At 45.2% G+C, this 25,840-nt stretch overlaps 1 protein-coding gene and 1 long non-coding RNA gene across 3 annotated transcripts; one reads left to right on the forward strand and one right to left on the reverse strand.

The window, feature by feature from the left end:
* Positions 1 to 513: 513 nt before the first annotated feature.
* On the reverse strand, positions 514 to 15,739 carry LOC144289212 (uncharacterized). The gene is made up of 3 exons (XR_013357204.1): positions 15,660 to 15,739; positions 14,646 to 14,784; positions 514 to 1,044 (listed from the first exon to the last, which is right to left on the reverse strand). It is a non-coding gene; the product is annotated as an uncharacterized LOC144289212 (long non-coding RNA).
* A 29-nt stretch (positions 15,740 to 15,768) lies between these two features.
* On the forward strand, positions 15,769 to 25,489 carry PRSS38 (serine protease 38). Of its 2 annotated transcripts, none has more exons than XM_077857448.1 (5): positions 15,769 to 16,001; positions 16,404 to 16,566; positions 17,077 to 17,348; positions 24,043 to 24,176; positions 24,605 to 25,489. In XM_077857448.1, exons 1-5 carry the CDS (start codon positions 15,824 to 15,826, stop codon positions 24,857 to 24,859), a joined length of 1,002 nt encoding a protein of 333 aa, XP_077713574.1. In that variant the 5' UTR covers positions 15,769 to 15,823; the 3' UTR covers positions 24,860 to 25,489. The 2 variants fall into 2 exon arrangements, with proteins under 2 accessions (XP_077713574.1, XP_077713573.1); XM_077857447.1 differs by having other exon boundaries at positions 15,770 to 16,001; positions 24,043 to 24,185.
* Positions 25,490 to 25,840: the final 351 nt, after the last annotated feature.

Raw genomic sequence — 25,840 nt, forward strand, 5'->3', positions numbered from 1 at the left:
ACCGTTACAGATGACAAATACCCACCATTTGCTTCAACATGGATGGAACTGGAGGATATTATGCTGAGTGAAATAAGTCAATCTTAGAAGGACAAACATTATATGGTCTCATTCATTTGGGGCATATAAATAATAGTGAACGGGAATAGAAGGGAAGGGAGAAGAAATGGGTAGGAAATACCAGAAAGGGAGACAGAACATAAAGACTCCTAACTCTGGGAAACGAACTAGGGGTGATGGAAGGGGAGGAGGGCAGGGGGTGGGGGTGAATGGGTGACGGGCACTGAGGGGGGTTCTTGATGGGATGAGCACTGGGTGTTATTCTGTATGTTGGCAAATTGAACACCAATAAAAATAATTTTATTATTAAAAAAATAAAAATAAAAATAAAATAATAAAATTAAAACCCACATGTGCGTGGGGCTCTGTCCATCTGGATCCTGTGAACAGATTCAGATAACCCCCAACCAGGGTGTGGAACTATACCATTACCCATCACCACACCACCTCTTAAGAATCACACCTTTCAGAAAGGTGAAATCACATCTTCCATTTTTCTGCTAAGCAGCTTCAAAAGCTATCACAACCAACTTTTTCAGAACTTTGAAAATTATTCAAAACTTTGACACAACTCAAGCAGCATCTTTTTCCTTTTTTCAAAATTTTATTTAAATTCTAGTTAGTTGCTGTACATTGTAATATTAGTTTCTGGAGTGGGATCTAGTAGTGGTTCATCACCCAGTGCTTATCACATGTGCCCTCCTTAATCCTCACCCCCATCTAGCCCATCGCCCACTCACATCTCTCTTTCAACCCTTAGTCTGTTCTCAATGGTTAAGAGTCTCTATGGTTTGTCTCCCTCTTTTTTTCCCCCTCCTTTAAGTAAGTTCCCTTGTTTTGTTTTTTTAAATTCTACACAATGAGTGAAATGAGATGTCCCAAAACCTGCAGATGTCAAACTGGAGATCAGGAGAGTTGATGGCATAGTTTCACTCTGAGTCCAAAGGCCTGGGAACAAGAAGAGTCAATGGTGGACATTCCAGTCTAAGGGCAAGAGGAAACCAATGTCCTTGTCAATATTCAGGCAAGGAATGCTTCCTTCTTATGTAGAGAGACAGATAAAAAGAGAATTATTATAAGGAATTTGTTTATACAATAAGGGAGGCTGTGAAATCACCCGGTATTCTTCTTTCTCTGACTGAATTATTTCACTCGGCATAATACCCTCTAGTTCCACCCACCTCATTGCAAATGACACAATTTCATTCTGATCACGATGTCATATTTGGGTCGCATGAATTGAAAGCACTCCCTCAACTTCTATCTTTGGAAGACTTTGTGAATGAGTATTACTTCTTTAAATGTTTGGTAGAATTCACCCCCAAAAGCATTTAGTCTGGGGTTTTTATTTCTGGAACATCTTAAATTTACTCAATCTCTTGTAATAGGTCTATTCAGACATTCTATTTCTACTGGGGTCATTTTAGATAGTCTGTGCCTTTCTAGGAATCAATCCATTTCATCTCAATTTCTCATTAGTTGTCACAGATGTCAATAATGTTCCCACAGAAAACTTTTTTTTTGTAAATAATTACTGATTTTATTATGTGAGTCTTCCTTTTTTCTCATTGTCAGTCTAGCTAGTTTGTCAGTTTTGTTGATCTTGTCTAAGGCCTTCAATTTTGTTGATTTTTCTCTATTTTATTTTGTATTTCATTGATTGGCTCCCATATTCATTATCTCTCCCCCCCCTTTTTTTTCACTGTTGGTTTTGTTTCTGCTTCTTCCTGTTACTTAAGGTGGAGGGTTAGACATGGTTTGAGAACTCTCTCACTTTTCATGTGGGCATTTAAAGTTATACTTACTTTTAAGAGCTGCTTGAGCTATATCTCTTATGCTTTGACATGTTGTGGATGTTGTGCTTTCATTTTAATTTAGTTCACAGTATTTTCTAACTTATCTTGTGATATTTTCTTTGACCCCCTGGTTACTGAGGAGTGTGTTGTTTAATCTCCTCATATTTTCAAATTTCCCAGATTTTATTCTATTATTCATTTCAGGTTTCATTCATTTCGACTAGAGGACATAGTTTTTATGACTTCTTTATTTAAATTTATCAAGGTTTAATTTTTGACCTAGCATATGGTCCATTCTGGAGAATGTTCCATAAGTTGGAAGATGTGTATGCTGCCGCTGTCAGGGGAAGTGTTGTAGAAACCTGTCAAGTCTGGTTAGCTTACAGTATGTTTCAGGCTCATTTATCGTTGCTGGTCTTCAGCTTTGTCATTTTATCCAGTATTGAAAGTGGGCTGTTAAAGTATCCAGCTTAGGGGACGGGGGGGCTCCATGGTTGAGTGTCTGCCTTCAGCTCAGGTCATGATCCCAAGGCCTGGGATCGAGTTCCACATCAGGTTCCCCGCAGGGAGCCTGCTTCTCCCTCTGCCTGTCTCTGCCTCTCTCTGTGTCTCTCACGAATAAATAAAATCTTTTTAAAAAATAAGTAAAGTATCCAGCTTGTTATTGTTTGTCTGCTTTTCCCTTCAATTCTGTCAGTTCCTGAAACAGGAATTTCGGGACTCTGTTTTCAAGTGGCTATATAACTATTGCATCTTCATGACACATAACACAATTCATGATGAACTGATGCTTTTATTATTTTCAAATGTCACTTTTTAAAAGATCTTATTTATTTGAGAGAGAGAGTGTGTGTGTGTGTGTGAGAGAGAGAGAGAGCCCAAGGGGGGAGCAGGAGTAGCAGACTCCCCACTGAGCAAGGACACACCCCCCCCCCCCCCCCGACTCAGGGCTCCATCCCAGGACCCTGGGATCATGACCCAAGCCAAAGGCACATGCGCATATGACTGAGCCACCCAGCCACCCGTCAAATGTCATTTTTTTTTACCTCTAGTAATATCTTTTGTTTTGAAGCCCTAATGATGCCCTGAGCAGAGAATCCAGCCACACCATTCTAGACTCCTGACCTACAAAGTGTGAGATGACAAATAGCTGTTTTTATGCAAGCTGACAGGTTTGTAATCATTTGTTATGCACCAATAGGAAACAAATACAGATCTTAGTACCAAGTGTGAGCTGCTGTTTTAATATCTACCTAAGTGTGTGGTGGCTTTGGAATCAGGCAGAGGGTGGTGGCTGGAAGCACTCTGGGGACATGGTAGAAAAAGCCTAGACTGGATTGATGGAAATGTGGTGGGAATGTGGACACTGGGGACACTAAAGACGAGTGTGCTGTTGGGAACTGGGGGGAAGGAGGCTCCTCACTGTACAGTGGGAGAAGGCTTAGCAAAACTTGTGTCACAGGGAGCCTGGGTTTCTTCTTGCTTTTACAGGGAAAATGAAAGAGGAAACATGACTGGGAGAAGAGCTGTTTAACAACAAATCCCCACGGCATGATGATTTTGGAAATTCCCCTCCATGCTCCTGTTGTATGTGCAGTTTCTCCTTTACACTGTACAATAGCATTCAGTCACATCAATGTGCTGGTTTGTGCACATCTTCCTGTGTGATTTCCTTACCTGTACATGGCTGCTGTGCTGTTACCATCAGAAATATGACATTCCTTTGTACTGACCCCAAATACAAGTGTGTGTGTATTGCCTTATGCAACTGTTTTTTAAACGAGTAAAGGGGTCGTAGGAGAAGATACATGCATTATGTGGCTTCTTTTTTCCTCAAAGATTTATTTATTTGAGAGAGAGAGAGAGAGCGCACACAGTAGTAGCAGGGGCAGAAGAAGAGGGAAAGAGCATCTCAAGCAGACTCTGTGCTGAGCATGGAGCCCAACATGGGGTTTGTTCTTATGACCCTGATATCAAGACCTAAGCCAAACCAAGAGTCAGACACTTAACCGACTGCACCCCCCAGGTGCCCCCATTATGTAGTCTCTCAGAATGAGCTACAGAAGACCTATTGCAGAGTGCTTAATTTCTTCGCATGCACCCTAATGGCCATCTGTTGTCACATGCTTTCAACACAAAGAATTTTCCTGAGTAAGTCTTGTGAAGCAGGTCTGCTAGCACCAAATTCTTTCAGCTCTTGTTTATCTGGGAATGTTTTTATTATGCCTTCATTTTTTAAAGATTACTTTGCTGGATATAAAATTCCTGGTTGATAGGTTTTTTTTCTCACCAGAACTTTGAGCATGTTATTCACTGCCTTCTGGCTACCATCATCTACTTGTGAATACTGTTCAAAATATCTGTGATGACAAAATGCCTCGATCATTTTTGCCTGACACAGCCTTTACACTTTTTTTAAGATTTTGATTTTTTTTAAGTAATTTCTACACTAAAAGTGGAGCTTGAACTCACAACCCCATGATCAAGAGTTGCATGCTCCACGAACCAAGCCAGCCAGGTGCCCTCTGAGGAAATCTTAACTTCCATTTCACTTTTGAAGGATAATTTCACTAAATACATAATTTTAGGTCAGTGGATATTTTCCTTTCTCAACATTTAAATACCCCATTGCCATCTCTTCTTGCATGTGTAGTGTCTGAGGAAAGGTTGAGGGTAGTTCTTGACATTGCTCCTCTATGGGAAGGATTTTCCCTCTGATGCCTTTCAAGATTTCTTCTGTCTTTAATTTTCTTCTGCATTGAATATGATATGCCTAGGTGTATATTTTTTTTATTCATCCTGTTTGATACTCTATGAGATTCCTGGATCTGTGGTTTGGTGTCTATCATTAGTTTTGGGAAATTCTCAGTTATTATAGCTTCAAATATGTTTTATATTCCTTTCTCTCTTTCCTCTTCTGATATTCCCATCATGTGTATGTCATATCTCTTATGATTGTCCCATAGTTTTGCGGCATTCTGTTCTTTTTTTTTTTTTTTCACGTTGCCTGTTGGTTTGGACACATCTTCAGCATCCGCGACTGTTCCCATGGCTGTGTCATCTGCTGATAAGCCCAGCAAACGCAGTCTTCATTTCTGTGACAGATTTTTTTATTTATAACATTGCCTTTAAGCCCCCTCCTTAGCACTTCAATCTCTCTGCTCACACTGCCCATCTGTTCCTTATGCTGTCTGCTTTATCCACCAGAGACCTTAGCATATGAGCCATAATTTATGTTCCTGGTCTGGTAATTCCAGCATCTTTGCCAGCTTCAGGCCTGGTTCTGTTGCTATTCTGTCTCTTCACACTGGGTTTGGTCCTTCAGCATGCTTTGTAACTATTGTCAAACTGATTAGGGGAAAGGGCCTTTAGTGTGAGGTTTTGTTTGCCTGGCTGTGCTCACTGTTTGCTGCAGCTATGGGCCTGAGGACAGACTTCCTGTGGCATCTCTAACTATTTTATTGTGGTAAAATGCACATAACATAAAATTTACCATCCTAAATATTTTAAAGTGTACGGTTCACTGGCATTAATTACATTCTTATCATAGTGCAACCATCACCACCACGGACCTTGTGATCTTGCAAAATTAAGACTTTATACCCATTAAGTAATACCTCCCCATCCTCTCATCCCCAGCCCCTAGCAACCACCACTGTACTTTCTGTGTCTATTCGACTAGTCTAGGGGCCTCATGTAAGTGGAATACTACAGTATCTGTCACTTTGTGACTAGCTTATTTCACATAACACAGTGTTCTCAAGGTTCATCCAGGTTGTACCATGTGTCAGAAGCTCCTTCCTTTTTAAGGCAAAATAATACTCCATCCTATGGATAGATCATCTTTTAATAGTCCATTCAGCCATTGATGGACACATGGGTGGCTTCCATATTTTAAGGACTATGAATAGTGCTTCTATGAACATGGATGTACAAATATCTCTTCAATATCCTGCTTTCAGTTCTTTGGCTTATGTACCAGCAGTGGAACTGATGGCTCATGGTCATTCTATGTGTAATGTTTCTGAGAATGGCTGTACTATTTTCCACAGTAGCTGCACCATTTTATATTCCTACTGACAGTGCATGAGGGTTCCAATTTCTCCATATCTGCATCAACACTTGTCACTTTCTGTTTTCTTTTAAAAATTCTCATTGTGAGTTGTGTTTCCTCACTTTTTCACATGCCCAGTGCTCTTTGAGTGGATGCCAGATACTGTGAGTTTTACCTTGTGGGTGTAGGATATTTTTGTATTCCTACACATCATTCCCAGCTCTATCTGGGATGCACTAAAGTTATTTGAATATAGACAGGTCTTTCAGGTCTTGCTTTTGGTATCTGACCACATGCCTTATGTAGTGCTCAGTCTGGGGCTAATTCTTCCCCACTTCTGTAGTCAGAACTCAACGAGCACTCTATCCTGTGCTCCGTGAATTATGAGCTCTTCATGGCTGGCTGGAACCACTATTCCCAGCCCTGTGTGAACGAACACTGAGTAGTGTTCCCTCTCATTCTTCTGGGAGGCTTTACCTGGCTTTGGGCAGTTTTTGTATGCATTTGTGCTGATCAATGCTCACCTGAGCACCCACAGGGGGTCCTCTTCAATCCTCCACAGTTCACTTCTGTGTGGTTTTCATACCTCTGGTTCTCTATGTGGAGACTTTGGGCCACCTTGGAGTCCTAAGTCAGGCAGATGTTTTTCCAGATTTCATCTAGGATCCTTCTTCCTGTGCTGTGGCCTGTAAACTGAGACAATCCTGGGGATACTTCCATTTATTTCCTGTCTCTCAAGGATTATAATCATGTACTGCCTGAAGTTCAGCTCCTGAAAACCAGTTTCCTATAATTGTTCTTTTTGTATTTCTTCATGGTTTCAGATGGAAGGTAAATCTGTCCCTGATACTCCATCCTGGCCAGAATCAGAGTTTCTTATGATTTTATTTGAACCAAAATCAAAACAAAAAAATGCACTATTTCCTTAAAAATATATATACACCAATAGCACTGAAGTACATTCATGCTTCCTTTCTGAATTTCCCCTTTCCCTTCCCATTCTGGGTGGTTTCTTCCAACTCATATTCTGGTCCATGGACTCTCTCTTCACCTAGGTCTAAGCTGTTATTAAGGCTGTTCAATGAGTTCTGAATCTTGATCCTGTGCTCAATTCCACCATCAGTTATCCAATATCAGCCAGCTCCTGTGTCTGCATCAGCACCACTGTATTTTAATTACTACAGTGTCATAAGATTTGATATTTGAATGGAAATTGTCTTATTTTTATTTGATTTCACCCTTCCACATGAATTATAACTTTAAGACCAGTCTTTAGTGCACTTTAAAAACTATTCCAGACTTGTGTATGTATGTGCATGGCTTAAAACATATTTATCTTTGACAGTTCTGGGGTCAGGGGTCTGAAGTGAGTCTCATGGGGCTACAATCAACAATTGTGTCTGCAGGACTAATTCTTCTTGGAAGAGAACCCATTCCTTGCTGCTTCCAATTTCCAGAGGCTACCACATGCCTTGGCCAATGACCATATCACTCAATCTCTACTTCCATGGTTACATTGCCTTCTCTTAACATGAATCCTCCTACCTATCTTGTGTAAGGACCCTTGTGTTTTCACACTGGGCCAGTGTGGATACTACATGAAGATATCCCCATCCCAGCACTTAACCTAATCACACCTGCAAAGTCCCTTTTACCATGGGAGGCACATTTTTTACAGTACATGGGGATTAGGATGTGGACAACTTTGGGAACCCATTACTGTCTGCCATGCCATGCCATGCCACTCAAGTAATTGCAAGGTCATAGTTTGATTAAATTCACATTAGACCCATGGGTGGATTTAGAGACAGGTACATTTTTAATATTAAGCCTTTGTATCCATGAACTCTGGATATCTCTCCATTCATTTGTTTTTAACAGCTCATTAGGGGGTCCCTGGGTGGGGACCTAAAACTTACATGAATACAATTTAAAAAACAAGTTCATGGGGACGCCTGGGTGGCTCAGCAGTTGAGCATCTGCCTTTGGCTCAGGGTGTGATCCTGGAGTCCCAGGATCAAATTCCACGTTGGGCTCCCTACATGGAGCCTGCTTCTCCCTCTGCCTACGTCTCTGTCCCTCTCTCTCTGTGTCTCTCATGAATAAATAATAAAATCTTTAAAAAAAAAACAAGTTCTTTTCAAAAGAGTAGAAGGGGATTTAATAACAACCATTAAAAATACATGATTAAAAAGCTTACTAAGGCTAAAAGACAAAACTCCCCTAACTTGAAGAAGAGATGCTAAAAAAGGCTGACAACAAAGACATGGAAAACATTACCATAAATGAAGAACACCTAGTGGTATTCACTGTATAATCAGTACTAAAAGAGATGCTATCACCATTCTGTATGACCCTGGGGAGAACCTGGGTCACTCCCTGTACAATCCAGATTAGGAGAGGTTGCTTCATCATTCCTGTTAACCCTGTTCTATTGATACATGTTTCTAGCTCTCTGGGTGAGCACTGTTCCCTTTCTACCTCAACCCTGACCATTTCCATGAATCCTGTGCAGAAGTGAGATGGTAAGCTCTTTGAGCGTCTCCATCAAGAGCAGGTACATTACAAAGCCCTGATCCATACTGAATGTTGCCAATAGTATGCTTTACATCCTTTCCCAATCCATAATTCACTTTTCTGACTTGTTGTTTACACTTGATAGTTTCCTCAGGTCTTCCTAACTGCTAGCCCTAAACCCTTCTTCCAACAGGCTTAAGTAAGATTCTACAGGATACTGAAATGCATATGTGTCCTGGTGCTCACTGTAGCACATTTTATAGTCCTCCCCTGGAAGAGTTCAAGACGACATGCCATGTGCCAAGAGGACAGAACAAAGGGGTCTTGTGAAGCAGTGCCACTACAAGTAGGGATGTTGTAGCAGAAATGAGAGGTGAAAGCTAATGGTTCTGAAATGCTTTCATTTTTCAGAGACTGCTTTGTCCAACAGGATATTGGATTTGAGTCTAAGTATGGAACATTTCACACTGGCCTGGATGATGAGGACACACCTGCAAAGATTCACCTGGAACAAGGAAGGGCAGGCAGAAAAGGCATCCTCCCCACCAGCCAGGGGTGCCCATCACTACTGAGAGCATCTCAAGATCATAAGTTTGTTAGAGCAGGATGGTGTAAAGGAAGAGGAAACATGGCCATGGGCACCCCTGGCCTGTTAGACCTTGGGCAGACATGATTCCATGTGTCCTCACTTATCCAGCTCTTCTTTATCTCTTGGGGCTTCTGGGTCTGCAGAGCAGTGTTGGTGACTCCTTAGCAGAGGAGCATTACCTCTGGACTGGGAGCATTCTGTGAGCAGAAGGAGGGCTAGGACATGTCTCAGGGCAGAGGGTCTGCTCGCCACACATGCAGGAGCTGGCCGGACCCACAACCCAAGTTGTGGCTGCAGGAGGCAGGCAAGCCCAGCCCTTTCCAATTCCCAGCTCAGAACAAACTCCGTCTTTCTTTCCAGGGTGCTATACTTACAGAAAACTGCTACAAATTGGAATGATGATCTGTCTTAAACTGCCCCAGGATAAATGAAAACATGCTACGTCAGTATATTTCATTGGTGTTGCTAGCCACACGGAATGGGTCAACACGCCTCTGGAGAGCTGTCTCCCACCTACCTTTTGCACCCAACCAACAGGAATGTGGGCTTTGGCTCTGTGGGCACATCCCACACCAAGCAACCATGTTCTTCACTTCACCATGAAGTGAAAGGATCATCCCCTTCCTCAAGACCTTCCTCCCATGGAGGGGTTCCCCATGCTCTTGCCTTCTCAAATTGGATGCCATTCTTCTCCAAATGCTCTTTACCTTCTGCCAATTGCATGGAAGTCCAAGGGGCAGGTTCCAGCCTGGGGCCTGGGGTGGAGCTGAGGGAAAGTTCAGGGTATCAGACCTCCTGAAGGAAAGACACTGATATGAAGGGCCTTGAGGGCAGTGGTCCTGTAGGACAACACATAGGATGCAGGATTCCCAGGGATCAGATGCAAAAGAACAGTCTTCACTGAATGGTAATTACCTCTGAGATACTGATAGATTCCTTGGAAGCTTGGGAGATAAGAGGCCCCACATTAAGTGTTTCTGCACATGGATTTGTGTCACCAGGACTCTAGTTCCTTTGCACAAGTGGATAGAGTCTGTACTGGCAGCCCCACGTGAGAACAGAAACATGCAGCTTGAAACGAGAATGGGGAACTGAGCACAAGCCTTTCAGATGAGGCCACAAATGTCACAGAACAGCAGCACGGACGTCCCTCCTCGTTTAACAAGAGGAACCAGGGAAGCCGTGAAAGAAGAAACACCAAGCAAAATCCCATCAGTATGGGATTTTGGTAACAGAGACTTGTGTTACACACGCATTGCATCACACTGGTATTTCTCATAGAAACCCTTAGAAATAAGAGTTTATGGATGCATAATATTCACAATGAATAGATATATATACCCTTCACCAACAAATTACATTTCTTCCCAGATGCATTTCCCATGATGCAACTAAGCCACTGCACAACCCAGTATCAAAATTACTGCACAGGAGAACATAGCCTGAGGAACTGACAAAGGATGGTTTAAAACCATCCCTTCTTGATAATTTAAATATATAGGTCAACTCTAAAGAATCAGTGTGATTTAGCAAAACTGGCCAAGCACAAGCCAACTCAGGAAAGAAAGTGAAGCCATTATTAGCAACCCTAACAAAATATGAAGAAAATGAAGAGCAACTACACCAAAAGGAAATCAACTGCCTGTTCATAGTGGAGGTGAGGGAGAGTACTCTGGAACGCAGGTGATGTCTCAGGGTGTCTCCAGCATGTCCAAACCCTTGATTAAATCAGTGGAAAACAAACACCACAATTCAGGTGACACTAATGGCACAGGTCCTGTAGGAAGGAAGATTTGAGTCATCTCACCAGATCAAGAGCCATGGGTGCTTGCTGAGGGCAAAGAGATATGGAATGTGATATCAGCAAGGACCATGTGACCATTTGCAGAAACTTTAGTTGTTATTAGTATTTTTTCCTCATTTTGTTAAGAATGTATGTATGTCTTGGGCATCAGGGAGAAGCATGAACGTCACCCATGGACTTTGCATCCTCTCCTGGGAAAAGGGTTAGTGCATTTTCATATGCTCAGGATGGTTCTATCATCTTAGATGGAAATATGACTTCATTATTGTGTTTATTTATATATTATGTATTAAAGGGATGTGTATGGATGCAGAATTGACAAGTAATGGACTGTCATGGTCAATTTTATGTGTCAACTGAGCTAAGTTATGGTGTCCAACTGTTTGCTCAGATGTTCTCTAGATGTTGCTATAAAGGTATTTTGTAAATGCGATCGATATTTACAATCCATTTACTTTAAGTAAAGGAGAGATTACCCTGGATATGAGTGGACATAACCTGGTCACTTGAAGGCCTTCGGAGCAAAATCTTGAGGTATCCTGGAGGAGTTCTGCCTTAAGACTGCCACATACAAATCCTGCCTGCATTTCCAGCCTGCCCACATACACTGCAGACTGCAAACTGCAAACCTTAACTTCAACACCTGCTTGGATATCCATGCCTTCAATCTGCCTTTCAGATTTCAAACTTACCAGACCCCAGTCCTGGTATCAAAATCTGTACTAGTTTCCTGGGACTGCCATTACAAAGTAGCACATGTTTCACTTACAACAACAGAAATGTATTCTCTCACAGTTCTGGAGCCCAGAAGTCCAAAATCAAGGTGTCAACAGGGCTCACTGTATCTGAGGGTTCTGAGGTAGTCTATCTCCATGTCCTGGTTTCTCGTGGATTCTGGCAATCTTTGACATTCCTTCACTTGTAGATGCATCACTCCCTCCAATCTCTGCCTCCAGAGATTTTTGTCTCTGCACCTTAACACGACCATCTTCTCCCTGTATACCTCTCTCTCATCTTCTCATAAGACACCAGTGATTTTGTTTTTTATTTTTTTTTAAATGAATTGTTTTTTGTTTTAAGGTTTTATTTTTATTTATTCATGAGAGACACACAGAGAGAGGCAGAGACACAGGCAGAGGGAGAAGCAGGCTATGCAGGCAGCCCGATGTGGGACTCGATCTCAGGCCTCCGGGATCACGCCCTGGGCTGAAGGCAAACGCTCTACCACTGAGCCATCCAGGCATCCCGACACCAGTGATTTTGGATCAAGGATACTCCAGTTCGTGGAGGGTATTATGCCGAGTGAAGTAAGTCAATCGGAGAAGGACAAATATATGTTTTCATTCATTTGGGGAATATAAATAATAGTGAAAGGGAATACAAGGGAAGAGGGAAGAAATGTGTGGGAAATATCAGAAAGGGAGAGATAACATAAAGACTCCTAACTCTAGGAAACGAACTAGGGGTGGTGGAAGGGGAGGAGGGTGGGGGGTGGGGGTGAATGGGTGATGGGCACTGAGGGGGGCACTTGATGGGATGAGCACTGGGTGTTATTCTGTATGTTGGCAAATTGAACACCAATAAAAAATAAATTTATTATAAGAAAAAAAAAAGGATACTCCAGTTCGACCTCATTTTAACTTTACATCTGCAATGACCTTATTTCCAATTCTTAGGTATTGGAAGAAAGGTTTTAAACATCTGTTGGGGGGGCGGTGGACACAATTCAAACCATCACAGATGGTAATACTCCCCAAGTTGATCTACAAATTCATTGCAGGCCTAATCAAAATTTCAGCTTGGTTTTCTTAGAAATTTACAAGCTGACCTTAAAATTCATATGAAAAAGGACTCAGAATAGACAAAACAGTCTTGAAAAAGAAAAACAAAGTTGGAGGACTTAATTTTGTGATGACAAACTTATTACAAAACTACTATAGTTGAAGCAGTGTGGAACTTGCATAAGAATCAAAATACACATCAATAGAACAGAATCAAGTGTCCAGAAATAAACTCTTACATTTATGGCCGATCGTTTTTTGACAGGGTTCCAAGAGAATCAATGGAAAAAAAATAGTCTTTTCAATAAATGGTGCTGAGGCAACTGTATATCCACATGCAAAATAATGAATCTGGACCTTACCTCACACCATACTCCAATTTAACTCAAAATGGATTACAGGCCTACATATGAGCTAAAATTATAAAACATTTAGAAGAAAACATAGGAGTAACTTTTAATGACCTTGGGTTAAGTAGTGACTCCTTAGATATGACACTGAAAGTACAAATGCCAGAATAAATTGGGCTTCTTTAAAGTTAAAAATCTTGTGTGTCATAGAACACATTCAAAAAGGTGAAAAGACAGCCAACCTACTGTGAGAAAGTATTTGCAGATCATAGATCTGATGATACCAGTACCAAGAATATACAAAGAGCTCTTAGAACACAATAACTAAAAAATAATCAATGTGAAGCTATCACAAATGGATGAAAATTCAGTAAAGTAGCATACAAATAGACAATGGCCTTCATAAATCAAACAGTAGCTAGTTAGAAGCTGCCAACATCAGGAACAGAAGAGGGTCATTACTACAGGCATTGAAATGATAATGAGAGAATATTTTCTAACAACTTTACAGCCATAAGTTAATAACTCAAGTGAAATGGACAATTTCTTTGAAAGGTACAAAGTACCAAAACTCCCTCAAAAAGAAACCAATAGCCTAAACAGTCCCATAAGTACTAGAGAGTTAGTTAAATTCATAGTTTAAAAGTCTCAGAACAGAAATTTTGAGGCCCAGTCAGTTTTACTGGCCATCACATGGATGGATCTCAAATGCATTCTGCTAAGTAAGGGAACCTATAATTACAAGACTGGATATGACATTCTGGGAAAGGCAAACGATGTGGGTGGAAATCTAGAATAGTTGTTTCAAGGCATTATGGGAAGAAGGACTCTACTGGGGCTCAAAGGAACTGGGAAGACAGTGGAACTCTTCTATAGCTTGATTGTGGTGGCAACATGACTGCAAGCATTTGTCAAAACTTTCATGACTGGATCAATTTTACTGTGTATAAATTATATCTTAGTAAAAAAAAAAAAGGTTTTGATCAGGTGGATGGCAGATCTATAAGTAATACCTGACCTAACAGAAAGTGGAAAACATCCTGATCTACAATAAAGAATCCTCAACAAGAAGCAGTGTGTCTAGATGTGACTGTGGAAGGAAATGGTAAACCCAGGAATGTCGGGCAGTAACTGAGAAGCAGCCACATCCCTAAGTCTTCACCCCACTCCATACCTCTGGGCTAATGGGCCTCATGGACTATTGCAGAAATCTGGAGTTCTGTTTTCTTTGAGAGTAACACAGGCAATCCACAATTTAGGGCCCTGAATGCTAAAATTAGGTTAGGAGATGGTATATATACTTAATGCGGAATGTTAAGATACAACAACCTCTACTTGAGCTGTCAGAACCTGCGTAAGATCCCTGACATTCAGGAAGGAATTTGGGGTCATCTGGAGAAGCTGACAAGCTTAGAGGAATGTCCTGAAGGTAGTGACATCAGTTGCTCCCATGACTCACCCAGCACTGCCCACACCCCAGAGTTTCCAATCACTTTTCACTCCAGCAGTCTTAATTTCAGTTGGAAGACAAAGGAATAGCAGACATCAAAGGAAAGCCTCAAACACAGAAATTAAACACCAAATCCATCAAGTGAAAATAGCAGTTTGGAAGAAACTAACTCAGCTGGGAGAAGTTCCTTCAGGTTCAGACAAGAATGATGAACACATTCCATTCTGCTCCTCCCACTACTCACCACAACACGAGTCACACATCACAGGACTGTGCAGAGTAGACACATAGACTAGACAGGCACCACAGGACTTGAACAACCGCCCCTTGGGAGCTCCCTGGGCTGTTCCTTCCTCCCATGTGTCCAGGCTGGGTGTAGAAGCCTGCAACCAGAAACACCAACACTCGCAATAGCCCGCACTAAAGCCACAGGAAAGAGTGGCCCAGCGCGATGGAAACCTTCTAACCATCTTGTCTATTCTCGAGGCAAACATGAGACTCGCTGCACCCTCTGTCTCCCAGCAGGTGCTGCAGACGCTGAGTGCACCCATAGAAGGCCAGCCTTCAGCCTCACCCCACAGGCCAGCGGTCCCTGGGGAGCCTGCAGCCCAAGGTATCTCAACTCAGCCTTATTGACATTTGGATCTGGAAGAGCGGCCTGAGAATTACAGGATGTTTAGCTGCATCCCTGAACCACCCACTAGATGCCAGCATCCCACGCCCACCACGGTGATCAACAGTGTATCCAGACATGACCAAGTGTCCCCCAGGAACGTCACTCCTGGTGGAGAAGCTATGGTTCCACGCCCTCCGGCAGGAAGGCAGGAAGGACCCCGGGAAGCTCCTCTGCCCACCCGGAGCAGGAGCAGCTCCTTCCCATCCCAAGCCTCGGCTCAGGGCACCCGATGGCGTCCTGTCATCTGGGAAACAAGTGGACAGGCCAGAACAGCCCTGCTGTGGGAACCACAGCCCACCCAAGTGAGCCAGGATGTGCATTCTAAGGGGCCCCTGAGACGGGGGGTCGGAAGCGAGGGGTCCAGGACGGGCAACACCGGGGAGGGCGGAGCCCCCGGGGGGCCGGTTGCGGAGGGAGGCGCCGGGAGACCACGAAGCCAGCTCTGTGATGGGGCACAGGAGGCTGTGAGCTGCCTGGGGACTCCGGGGCGCCGGGGGCGGGGGCGGGGGCGGGGGCGGGGCAGGGGCCACCACCAGGTGTACGAGGTGAAGCTGCCCAGACAGGTGGTTGGGGTTTCCTCACGTGCTCCTTGGTGTCGTCGCCCTCGGAGCGCCTGGGGCCATCGCGTGCCCTGCGACGTCGCACCTTGGCGCCGTCACGCGCGTCGCTGGTGTCGCAAGTTGGTGGCGTCACACATCGGCGCCGCCCCAGGTCCCACGGGCTCGCTCCCCAGGACCCTCCCCCTCATGGCTGCCCTGCTGCGTGACCCACGCATCCCGCTCGGAGCATCCCCGCCGGCGGCCCCCCGCCTGCTTCTGCTCCTGCTCCTCCTGCCCCCTGCCCAGGCTGCCCCCGGGGCCCACGGACGCCCCCTGAGCAAGGTCGTTGCCTTGAACGTGAACGTGAACGTGAACGTGAACGTGGGTAGGACCCCTCCCGGCCCGGGGCCAAAGTCCTGGCGGCGAGCCCGGGGCTTCCTTCTCCCCGCGGTAGAGACCTGCGCCGGCCCTCCCCTGCCCTCCCCTGCCCTCTCCCCTCCCCTCCCCAACCCTCTCCAGTCCTCACCCTCCCCTCCTCAGCCCCTCTCCCCTCCCCTCCCCTCCCCTCCCCTCCCCTCCCTTCTGCCTTCCCCTTTCCTGCCTCTCCCCGCTCCCCTCCCCTCCTCTCCTCTCCTCCCCTTTCCGCCCCCCTCCCACACTCCTCTGCCCTCCCTTCCTCCCCCCTTTGCTGGACCTCCCCTTCCCAACGCCTCCCAACTACTCTATGTCTGTGCCCTGCCCACCTTGCCACTGCTGCTCCTCACAGGCTCTGTTGCTTTCTCCTCAGCCTGTGGTCGCCGTTACATACAGGGGAAGATTGTGGGGGGCGTGGATGTCCTGGAGAGGAAGTGGCCATGGCAGGTGAGCGTGCACTACAGAGGCTTCCACATCTGTGGAGGGTCCATCATCAGTGAGTACTGGATCCTGTCGGCAGCCCACTGCTTCGATAGGTGAGTGGGCAGGGCCAGATGCCATGTCCTTGGAGGCCCAGGGCCGCTGGATGGACCATGCAGGCTGCATCAGCTGTGACTTGTCAGAGATGGGGAAGAGAATGGGGCCCAGACATAGCTCCTTCCACTGCAGCCGCTCCTTGGATAGGGCCAAGGGCTCCTCAGGGCCATGGATTCCTTGAGATATATCGTAGGACAAGAAGTAAGGAAGGACCTGCCTTAGGGGCAGCTCACCTGACAGGTTCACCATCCTGGGCTGCTGGTGACCAGCAGGTCAGGATGAGTCTCTGAATCCTCCATTGGCCCATGTCAGGACTTCTTTGGGAGCAATTCCACCAGACAACCAGGTTCTGTGTGCTGCAAGGAACTTGCTTCTCCATATCCTGGCTGAGAGCCTGGAGACTGAGGCCGCCATGCTCCAGTCCTCCCTAGGCCTGTGAATGGACAGTGCCCTTGCTTCCCACGTGCAAGATGCTCAAGTCACTGTGTCTTTGTTCTGTGTCCCCACAGGGATAAGAACATTGTGGCTTTTGACATGTATGTCGGCCTGGTGGACCTCAGGTTTGCCAGCAATCACACCCAGTGGTTTGAGGTGAACAAGGTGATCGTGCACCCTACATACCAACTGTACCACCCTGTTGGAGGTGACATCGCCCTGGTGCAGCTGAAATCTCGCATTGTGTTTTCTGACTCTGTGCTCCCTGTTTGCATCGCACCCCCAGATGTGAACCTTCATAATGTTACTTGCTGGGCTACAGGATGGGGACTCATCTCCCCACAAGGTAAGAGAGTTAAGGGGTCAGTTCCTTTATTGGAGCTTGCATAGGATGATGGCTCTATGTCACTACAGGGAAGGAAGAATTATGTCAGTTATGGGGGTGCAGGGATCTGGAGACTGGAATCCCCACCCATCAATCACCATCAGTTTCTTTGTCAGCATGCAGTGTTGTTTTGTCCCTGGCTATCTTCATTGTACACAGAGAAGCAATTACATTTGTTCTGAGTGTAGAATTAATATTTAGAGTACTAAGAACACAAATTTCAAAACAGAGTTTTCTTTAAGATTCTGAATTCAAATGGGAAACCTTGTTAAACTGATTTTAAAAATCGATTTGTTATTCTAGTTTTCTCCATAATGACCTCATATTTTCTTTCTAGGTTTATACCTAGTACCTTAGAATTTTTAGTTATTGAAAACATTCTTTTTAATTGTATTTGATGATCAGTCATAGTTGTTGATTTTTGCATATTGATCTTTGCAGCCACCTTATAGACTTCACTTTTAATAGCTTGTCGATTGATTTTTTTATTTAAAAATCATATTTCCTTCAAATAAAGACTGTTTCATCTCTTCCTTTCCTATATATATATATATATATATATATATATATATATGGTGTTATTGCAGTAGTTGAACCTCCAATTAGAAATGATGCTAGGTTTCCTTTTCCTGCTTTCTATTGTAATGAAAATGCTTCTAATAATTTACTATAAGTTTGTGGCCTGGCCTGGAGACTTTAGCTTGATAGCTTATACCAGGTTAAGAAAGGTTATACCTTTCTTATATGATATCTTATACCAGGTTAATGTCTGATTTACTTAATTAAAAAATGTAATTGATGGAATGAGCACTGGGTGTTATACTATATGGTGGCATATTGAATTTAAGTTAAAAAAATGTAAATAAAAAAAGAAAAATGTTATTGAGGTTAGGATGCTATAAATTCAAAATAGAACTTATAAACTTCAGGATGTTTGAAATAATGTCCACAGTAACAAAGAAAATAGCTATAGAATATACACAAAATGAAATGAAGAAGGAATTTAAACATTTCACTACAGGGATCCCTGGGTGGCTCAGCAGTCTGGCACCTGCCTTTGGCCCAGGGGGCGATCCTGGAGTCCCAGGATCAAGTCCCGCGTCGGGCTCCCAGCATGGAGCCTGCTTCTCCCTCCTCCTGTGTCTCTGTCTCTCTCTCTCTCTATGTCTATCATGAATGAATAAATAAATAAATAAATAAATAAATAAATAAATAAATAAATCTTTAAAAAATAATAAAAATAAACATTTCACTACAAAAAAAAATCATTTAAACACCAAAGAAGATGGAAATGCAGGAAATGAGGGACAAAAAGCTATAGCACATAAAGAAAAGAAGCAGCACCAGAAGAAACAGAAGTAAGTCTCTTCTTATCAACGATTGCTATAAATGTAAATGGATTAAACTCTCCAATCAAAAGACAGAAATTAAAAGAAAGGATAAAAATACATGATCCAACTTTGTGATAAGACTCACTTGAGATGTAAAGGCACCAATAAGTTGAAAATGGAAGGACAGAAAAAGATGTCCATGTAAATAGTGACCAAAAGAGAACAAAGTGGCTATACTAATAATATCAGATAAAATAGACCCTAAAACAAAAAAGATTATAAAAGACAAAAAAGCACATTATGGATTAATAAAAGGTTTAATACAGCAAGAAGATATAAAAATGATAAACACACACCTAATGACAAACCATCAAAATATATGAAACAACAAATGGCAGAACTAAAGGGAGAAATACGCAGCTCTATGATAGTGGTTGGGGACTTCAGTATGCCTCTCTCAGGAATGGACTGAAGATAAGTAAGGAGATTGAGGACTTAAACAGCACAGCACACCAACCAGCTCTGACAGACATGCACAGACACCTACCCTGCAATAGCTGCACACATGTTCTCAAGTGTACTTTGGATGTTTTTTAGGATAGACCCCATGTTAGTACACAAATGAAGTCTCAGTAGATTTTAAAAGGTAGATATTATACAAAGTATCTTCTATGACCACAACAGAATAAAACAAAGATCGGGATGCCTGGGTGGTTGGGCAGTTGAGCGTTTGCCTTCAGCTTGGGTGTGGTCCTGGGGTCCTGGGGTCCCAAGATTGAGTGCCGCATCGGGCTCCCTGCAGGGAGCCTGCTTCTCCCTCTGCCTCTGTCTCTGCCTCTCTCTCTCTCTCTCTGTCTCTCATGAATAAATAAATAAAATATATTTTTAAAAAGGATGAAACAAATCAATAATATAAAGAAAACAGGGCACCTGGGTGGCTCAGTCAGTTAAGCGTCTGCCTTCAGCTCAGGCCATGATCCCAGGGTCCTGGGATTGAGTCCCACATCAGGACCCCTGCTCAGCGGAAAGTCTGCTTCTCCCTCTGCCTGCCACTCCCCCTGCTTGTGCTCGCTCTATCTCTGTCTCTTTCTCAAATAAACAAATAAAACCTTCAAGAAAATAATATAAAACAAAAACTCACAAAATTGTTGAAAGTAAATAACACATTTAAATAACCAATGGATCAAAGGAAAAAAAAATCACCAGGGAAATCATAAAATACTTGGGGATAAGAGAAAAGAAAAAGAAAAGAAAGAGAAAGGAAAGACAACATACCAAATTTAAGAGATGCAACAAAAGCAGTGCTAAGGGGAAAAACTATAGCTGTAGCATTTATTCTTTTATAAATACCTACATTTATTAAAAGAAGATATACTTCAAGTAAGTAACTTGACCTTATGACTTAAGGAACTATAGAAAGAAGAACAAACTAAACCCAAAGCTAGCAGAAGGAACAAAATAACAAGAACAAGAGCACAAAAAAAAAAAAAATGAAATAAAGAGTCACTGAGCCAAACAGTTACATGAAAAGATCAATAAAAGTTACAAACGTTTAGCCAGACTGACTACAAAAATGAAAGAACATCACTGTTGACATCATGGAAATAAAAGAGTCACAAGAGAAAACTACAGATAACTACGCCAACAAATTTGATAACCCACATGAAATAGAAAAATTCCTGGAAACACTCAAATTACCAAAACTGACTCCAGAAGAAATCAAAATACTGAATGAGTAAGTGATTCAGTATTCAAAAACGTCTCAACAATAAAAATGCAGGACAAGATGGCTTCTTCCCTGATTAATACTACCAAACATTTAAAGAAAATTAACATCAATTCTTCTCAAACTCTTTGAAAAAGAAGGGGGAGGGGACACACTTCCCCTCATTCTATGGAGCCAACACAACACTGATACCAAAGCCAGACAAGAAAGCACAAGAAAAGAAAGTTACAGACACTATCCCTCATGAACATAATGTAAAAATCCTCAACAAAACACTAGCAAACTGAATTCAACAGCACATTAAATAATGATACACTCTGATGAAGTGGTATTTGTCCCAGGAGGACAGAGACCATTCAATGTACAAGCATTAACCAGGGTGACACACCACACTAGAAGAGTAAAGGGGGAAACCCACATGTTCATCTTGAGCAATACGGAGAAAGCATCTGACAGGATCCACTGTCAGAAAACTAGGAATAGAGTGTATGTCCTCGGCACGACTCAGAGCATTACGAACAACACACAGCTCACACTGTACTCAGTGGAGGAAGATGGGGCAGCTAACTGAAAACCCAGGAACAGGATAGGAATCCCACTCTCTCCACTGGTACTTTGTGTTGTACCAGAAGCTCCGGACAGTTAAATTAGGAAGAAGGAGAAGAAATAAAAGTCACCCCAGTTGGAAATGAAATAAAAGCTATCTCTCTGCACAGATGACATAATCATACATATGGAACATTCCAAAGAATCCTAAAAACACACAAAACCAATTGCTACAGACAAGAAACAGTTTAAGCAAAGATGCAGAGTACAAGATTGAACATATGGAAATCAGCTGGGTTTCTACACACCTTCAGGGAAGGATCACAAAGAGACATTAAGGATGCAATTCTGCATCATGCAAAAGAAAAGCGACCTATGTGTAAGGTTACCTGAGGAAGGGAAAGACCTGTAAGTCAAACACTATGAAACATCACCCAGAGAGATTTTTAAAAACTTCAATAAATGTTTAGGCAGCTCATGTTTGTGGGCTGGAAGAGGTCTACTGCACCAGCGTGACCCACACATCAGTGCAAACTCCATCACAGCCACTGGCTTTTCTGCAGAAACGGAGAAGCTGACTCTCAAGTTAGTATGGAATTGAAATAGTGAGAACTGTCTTGGGAAAGAAGACCAAAGCTGGACAGATTCACACTTCCCGCTTTCAACAATGTGATCCTAACATGAGGATGTGTGAGCATGGTGGGTGGGGATGGCCATGGGTGCATGTGAGTGTGAGTGCATGTGTGCACATGTGTGTGGGGTGGTGGGTATGCACATGCATGGTGTCTATGAACATGTGCACACATAAGTGTGTGCATGTGGTGGTGTGCATGTGTGTACACATTCATGTGGGTGCTGGGTGTGAATATGTGTGTACACATGTATGTGAATGTATGGGCTAGTATGTGTGTGCACATTTGGGGTGTGTGTGAATGTGTGCACATGTGTGCATGCATGTGCATGCGGGTATAGGTATGCTTATGTGTACACGTGTGTGAATGTGGGCTGGTGAGTGTGAATACATGCATGTGTACATAGGAGCTGGTGTGTGTGAGTCTGCACACGTGTGTGCGTGCATGTGGGGTGGTGGGTTATGCATGCATGCATGTGTGAGTTCATATGTAAGTGTGTGCATGCTTGTGTGTCTATTACATTTTTGTTGAATGCCAAACATTACAGGAGGACATTTAGGACTAAAGCCTGTGCGCCCCAAGCTTGACCTCCACTGGTGGGACGTGGCATTATTAGTGGCCTGGAGTCTGGTGAGAACTTTGAGCTCACTCGTGGGCCCTCCTGGTGCTTAGCTGCTTTCATACACCAGAGGCCCAGGAGCCTCATGGGGGCTGCTGGCCAACGGGCATTCTCTGTCCCTGCTGCACCTTTCCCCGCAGCAATTCTGCACACCCGCAGCACGTTCTTGCCTGGCTGCGGAGGGAAACGGCTGTTCTTGGCACTACTGCTAGGCTGGTGCTGGGGGGCAGGAGCCTGAGTGCCCCTGGTCCAGCCCTGGTCTCAGGACATGCCATGGGCCCCACTGGAGACAGGCCTGCACACTCCACCTGCCACGTCGGGGACAGCCGCGCTCCATGCTGCATCCTGGGGCAAAAATGCCTGTTGCCCTCCAAGCCGGCAGAAGGCTCCTGTTCTGTGGGAGGAGGAAGCAGGCTGTGCTTTTGTGGCTCTGTAGCAACAGCTGGCTGTCCCCTGGACCCTCACATCGAGGGGCTCTCCCTCTGACCCCCTCCCCTGCCTCTGCTGTTGTCTCGTGGGCTCCCAGTGGATGCTCAGGACACAGACCTACCAGTGCATACAAACCTCTCACCTGGTTTCCCAGCGTTCTGAGCTAGCACCCTAGCCACTCCTATGGAAGTCATTGGAATCGTTGTGACCTCGCCCCACACACATCTACCTTCCCGTGCACTCTACCAGAGGCAGAGCAGTTGATGCAGGCTCATCTCTCTGTCCCCTGTCCACCGGGTTCTATGGGGCACTGGCAGCTGTGTGTGCACAATGGGGAGTGAATGCCGCCTGTGCTCTATGTGCACCATTGTCCTGGGCAGTTGGAGGGAACTCAACATCCCAGGCCCCTGTGAGATCAGGGGGCTGTGGGGTCCATGCTGGCGCCCTCTGCCCACCCCATTGGATTCTACCCTCTGCATGCATGGCTCAGGGCCCAGCAGCAGCCTGAGGGCACCGGGGCCCTCACCTCTTCTCTGGAAAGTCCTTCTTCTGGTGTCCCCCTGGGGGTCCAGCTGCCTGTGGGCCTCCTCATGCTATGGCCTGGGAAGTGCCCCTACAGGGGGATGGGGTACCCCAGGCCTTGCCTCTGTTCCCCAGATTACAGCCCCACTGCCTGCTGCCCCTGTGCAGACATGTCAGCCAGTATTTGTGGCAGGAAAGAGCACACTCCCAGTTATTCCACGTGGAGGGGGGGCAGGTGGAGGCCCCGGGCAGGTGGTTAACGGGCCTGGAGGGCCAAGCGTTCCCTAGTACTCATCACAGCAGCCTCTTCCAGTAGTGCTCTCTCCACTGATATCCATTCCCATTTGCACCATCCACCTCTCCTGAGGCTCCTCTCGTGACACCACCCTGTTAGCGCAGCCAGCAGCAACCACTAACACTGCTGACCTCTGCTTTCTGGTGTCTCTCCTCCAGGTCCACATCCATTAGCTCCAAAACCGACTCCCTGGAAGCCCCTTGGGGAGGTGCCATGCCTTCCCCCAAATAAGCAGTCTGTGCAAACAGCTCCTGTCCAGCTGGAGCCGGGCCCAGAGCCGGGGGCTCACGTGCATACTGGCCAGGAGAGCATGGGGTTCTGGAACCAGTGCCTGTGCCCGTCGGCTGACAGGGGCTCCTGCAGTAGCAGCGGGAGAGGATGGCTCTTTGGATCCCATAGGAAGAATCACGTGTCACTTGTAGTCACACTCGCTGACTGAAGTCTGATGCCCCAGTGCAGACAGAGCTGTGTGGAGGGCAGGAGCAAGGGGGGAGCCGCAGGGTGAGCAGAGGCGCCCTGGGGTCCTCTCACTGGGTCTACACTCCTTCCCGGCAGGCTATGTCACAGACCACCTGCAGGAGGCGCAGATGCCTCTCATCTCATTGCCACTGTGCCAGCTGCTCTACGGACACCTGTCGTATATTATGTTGGACATGCTGTGTGCTGGGGACATCAGGAACGTCAAGACGGTGTGCGAGGTGCATCCCACTGAGGGGCCCTGGCCGAGCCTGGGGCTCTCAGATGTGTCTCTCCTTTGAGCCAGGGGGCACTCTGGGTGGGTGTTAGTCCCAGATGGCCCATCCCCTACAGGGTTCAGAAGCACATCACCACAAGGCCTTCAGCCAGGTGGGAGAGCCTAGGATGGCTTGTGAGGCCGCAGACAATGCCCAGTGCCCTCTGGGCTCCCATGCTGCTGGAACAGTGCAGGGCTGCACGTCTGCTTTCTGTCGGCCCTGGAACGGGTGCCACCCACCCTCTGCTGGCAGGACATTCCACCTGCAGCAGAGCTTCGGTCCTGGCGAGGTGGGGCTGAGTGGGTGGGGTGCCCGGACTCCCCTCGTGGAGGAGGCTGCAGACCCAGATGCCCCACTCACAGGAAACCCCTCTTCTCTTCCAGGGTGACTCTGGGGGTCCACTCGTCTGTGAACTCAACCATACCTGGTTGCAGGTTGGAATAGTGAGCTGGGGCCGCGGTTGCACATACCCTATGTACCCTGCGGTTTACACTCGAGTCTCCTATTTCTCAAAATGGATCCATTATCACATAAAGAACACACCCCCACCTTCTCAGCCGCTCCCGGCCCTCTCCCCCATGCTGGGGGCCACCATCAGCATCCCTGTGACCATGCTGGCTGTCCTGTCAACCTTGTGAGGGCTACGGCCCGCAACCTCTGCCCCCGTCCAGCTCAGCCTCTCAGGTTTCCACACACCTGAGCAAGGCGAGGGCCACCAGCCAGGCCCTGATATGGGGCCGGGTCTCCCCACAGAAGAGAGGGCTCAGTGCTCTGGGCTGGATTCGGTAAGATATTAAAGGTTTACCAAGCGAGCATTCCAGAAATCCTGTGTCATCTGTCCACCCAGAGCACAGGCTCCCTCACGGAGACAGAGTGTATCCATCAGTTGGTGCTTGGTGGCCGTGTCAGGGTGAGAAGCATAGACCCAGCTGGCCATCCAGAGGGGATGGCCACACAAGTGCTGGCGTCCAGGGGCAACTAAAGCCTGGCAGGTGGAGGGCCATTGTCTCACCTGGTCAGATCCCCCAATACCCAAGATTTTGTAAGTGCCTAGAATTCCACCATGACGATTGGAAGATGTGAGCTGAAAGTGCACACACAGAAAGAACTAAGAAGATGAAAGCAGAAGTCCATGTGCCAAATGCCAGGAAAATACCAACATTCTCAAAATCTGGTTTTCAAAAAAAAAAAAAATCAAAAAACAAGAAATCACTAATCTAATGAAGATATGAGACCAAAAGTACACAAGACAAGAAATGACAAGGGAAGTTTATCTATTAAACACAATTTCAGAAATATTGTATATTTGTATATTGTATAATTCTATGTAAATAAATGTAACATGAAGTTTCACTTTTTAGGAGAACCACCCCCACAGAGCTGGAAGGTTTACACAGGCCAGAGGACTGAGGAGAAACGCAGACATTCCAGAAAGAACCTCTGCTCCCAGAGGAAGCCCTGGTTCAGATGGTTTCCCTGGGAGCCCGTCAACCCTTCTGCTGCAGGGCCACCCTACACGCAGCCCAGGCAGGGGCTCCCACATTCACACCAGCGGCATGTGCGTGAACACATCTGACCACCCACAAGCACCCAATGTGCAGAAACCCTGGTGAAGGACT

The sequence above is a fragment of the Canis aureus genome, chromosome 18 (genome assembly GCF_053574225.1).
Source record: "Canis aureus isolate CA01 chromosome 18, VMU_Caureus_v.1.0, whole genome shotgun sequence".
In the NCBI taxonomy this organism is placed as follows: Eukaryota; Metazoa; Chordata; class Mammalia; order Carnivora; family Canidae; genus Canis; species Canis aureus.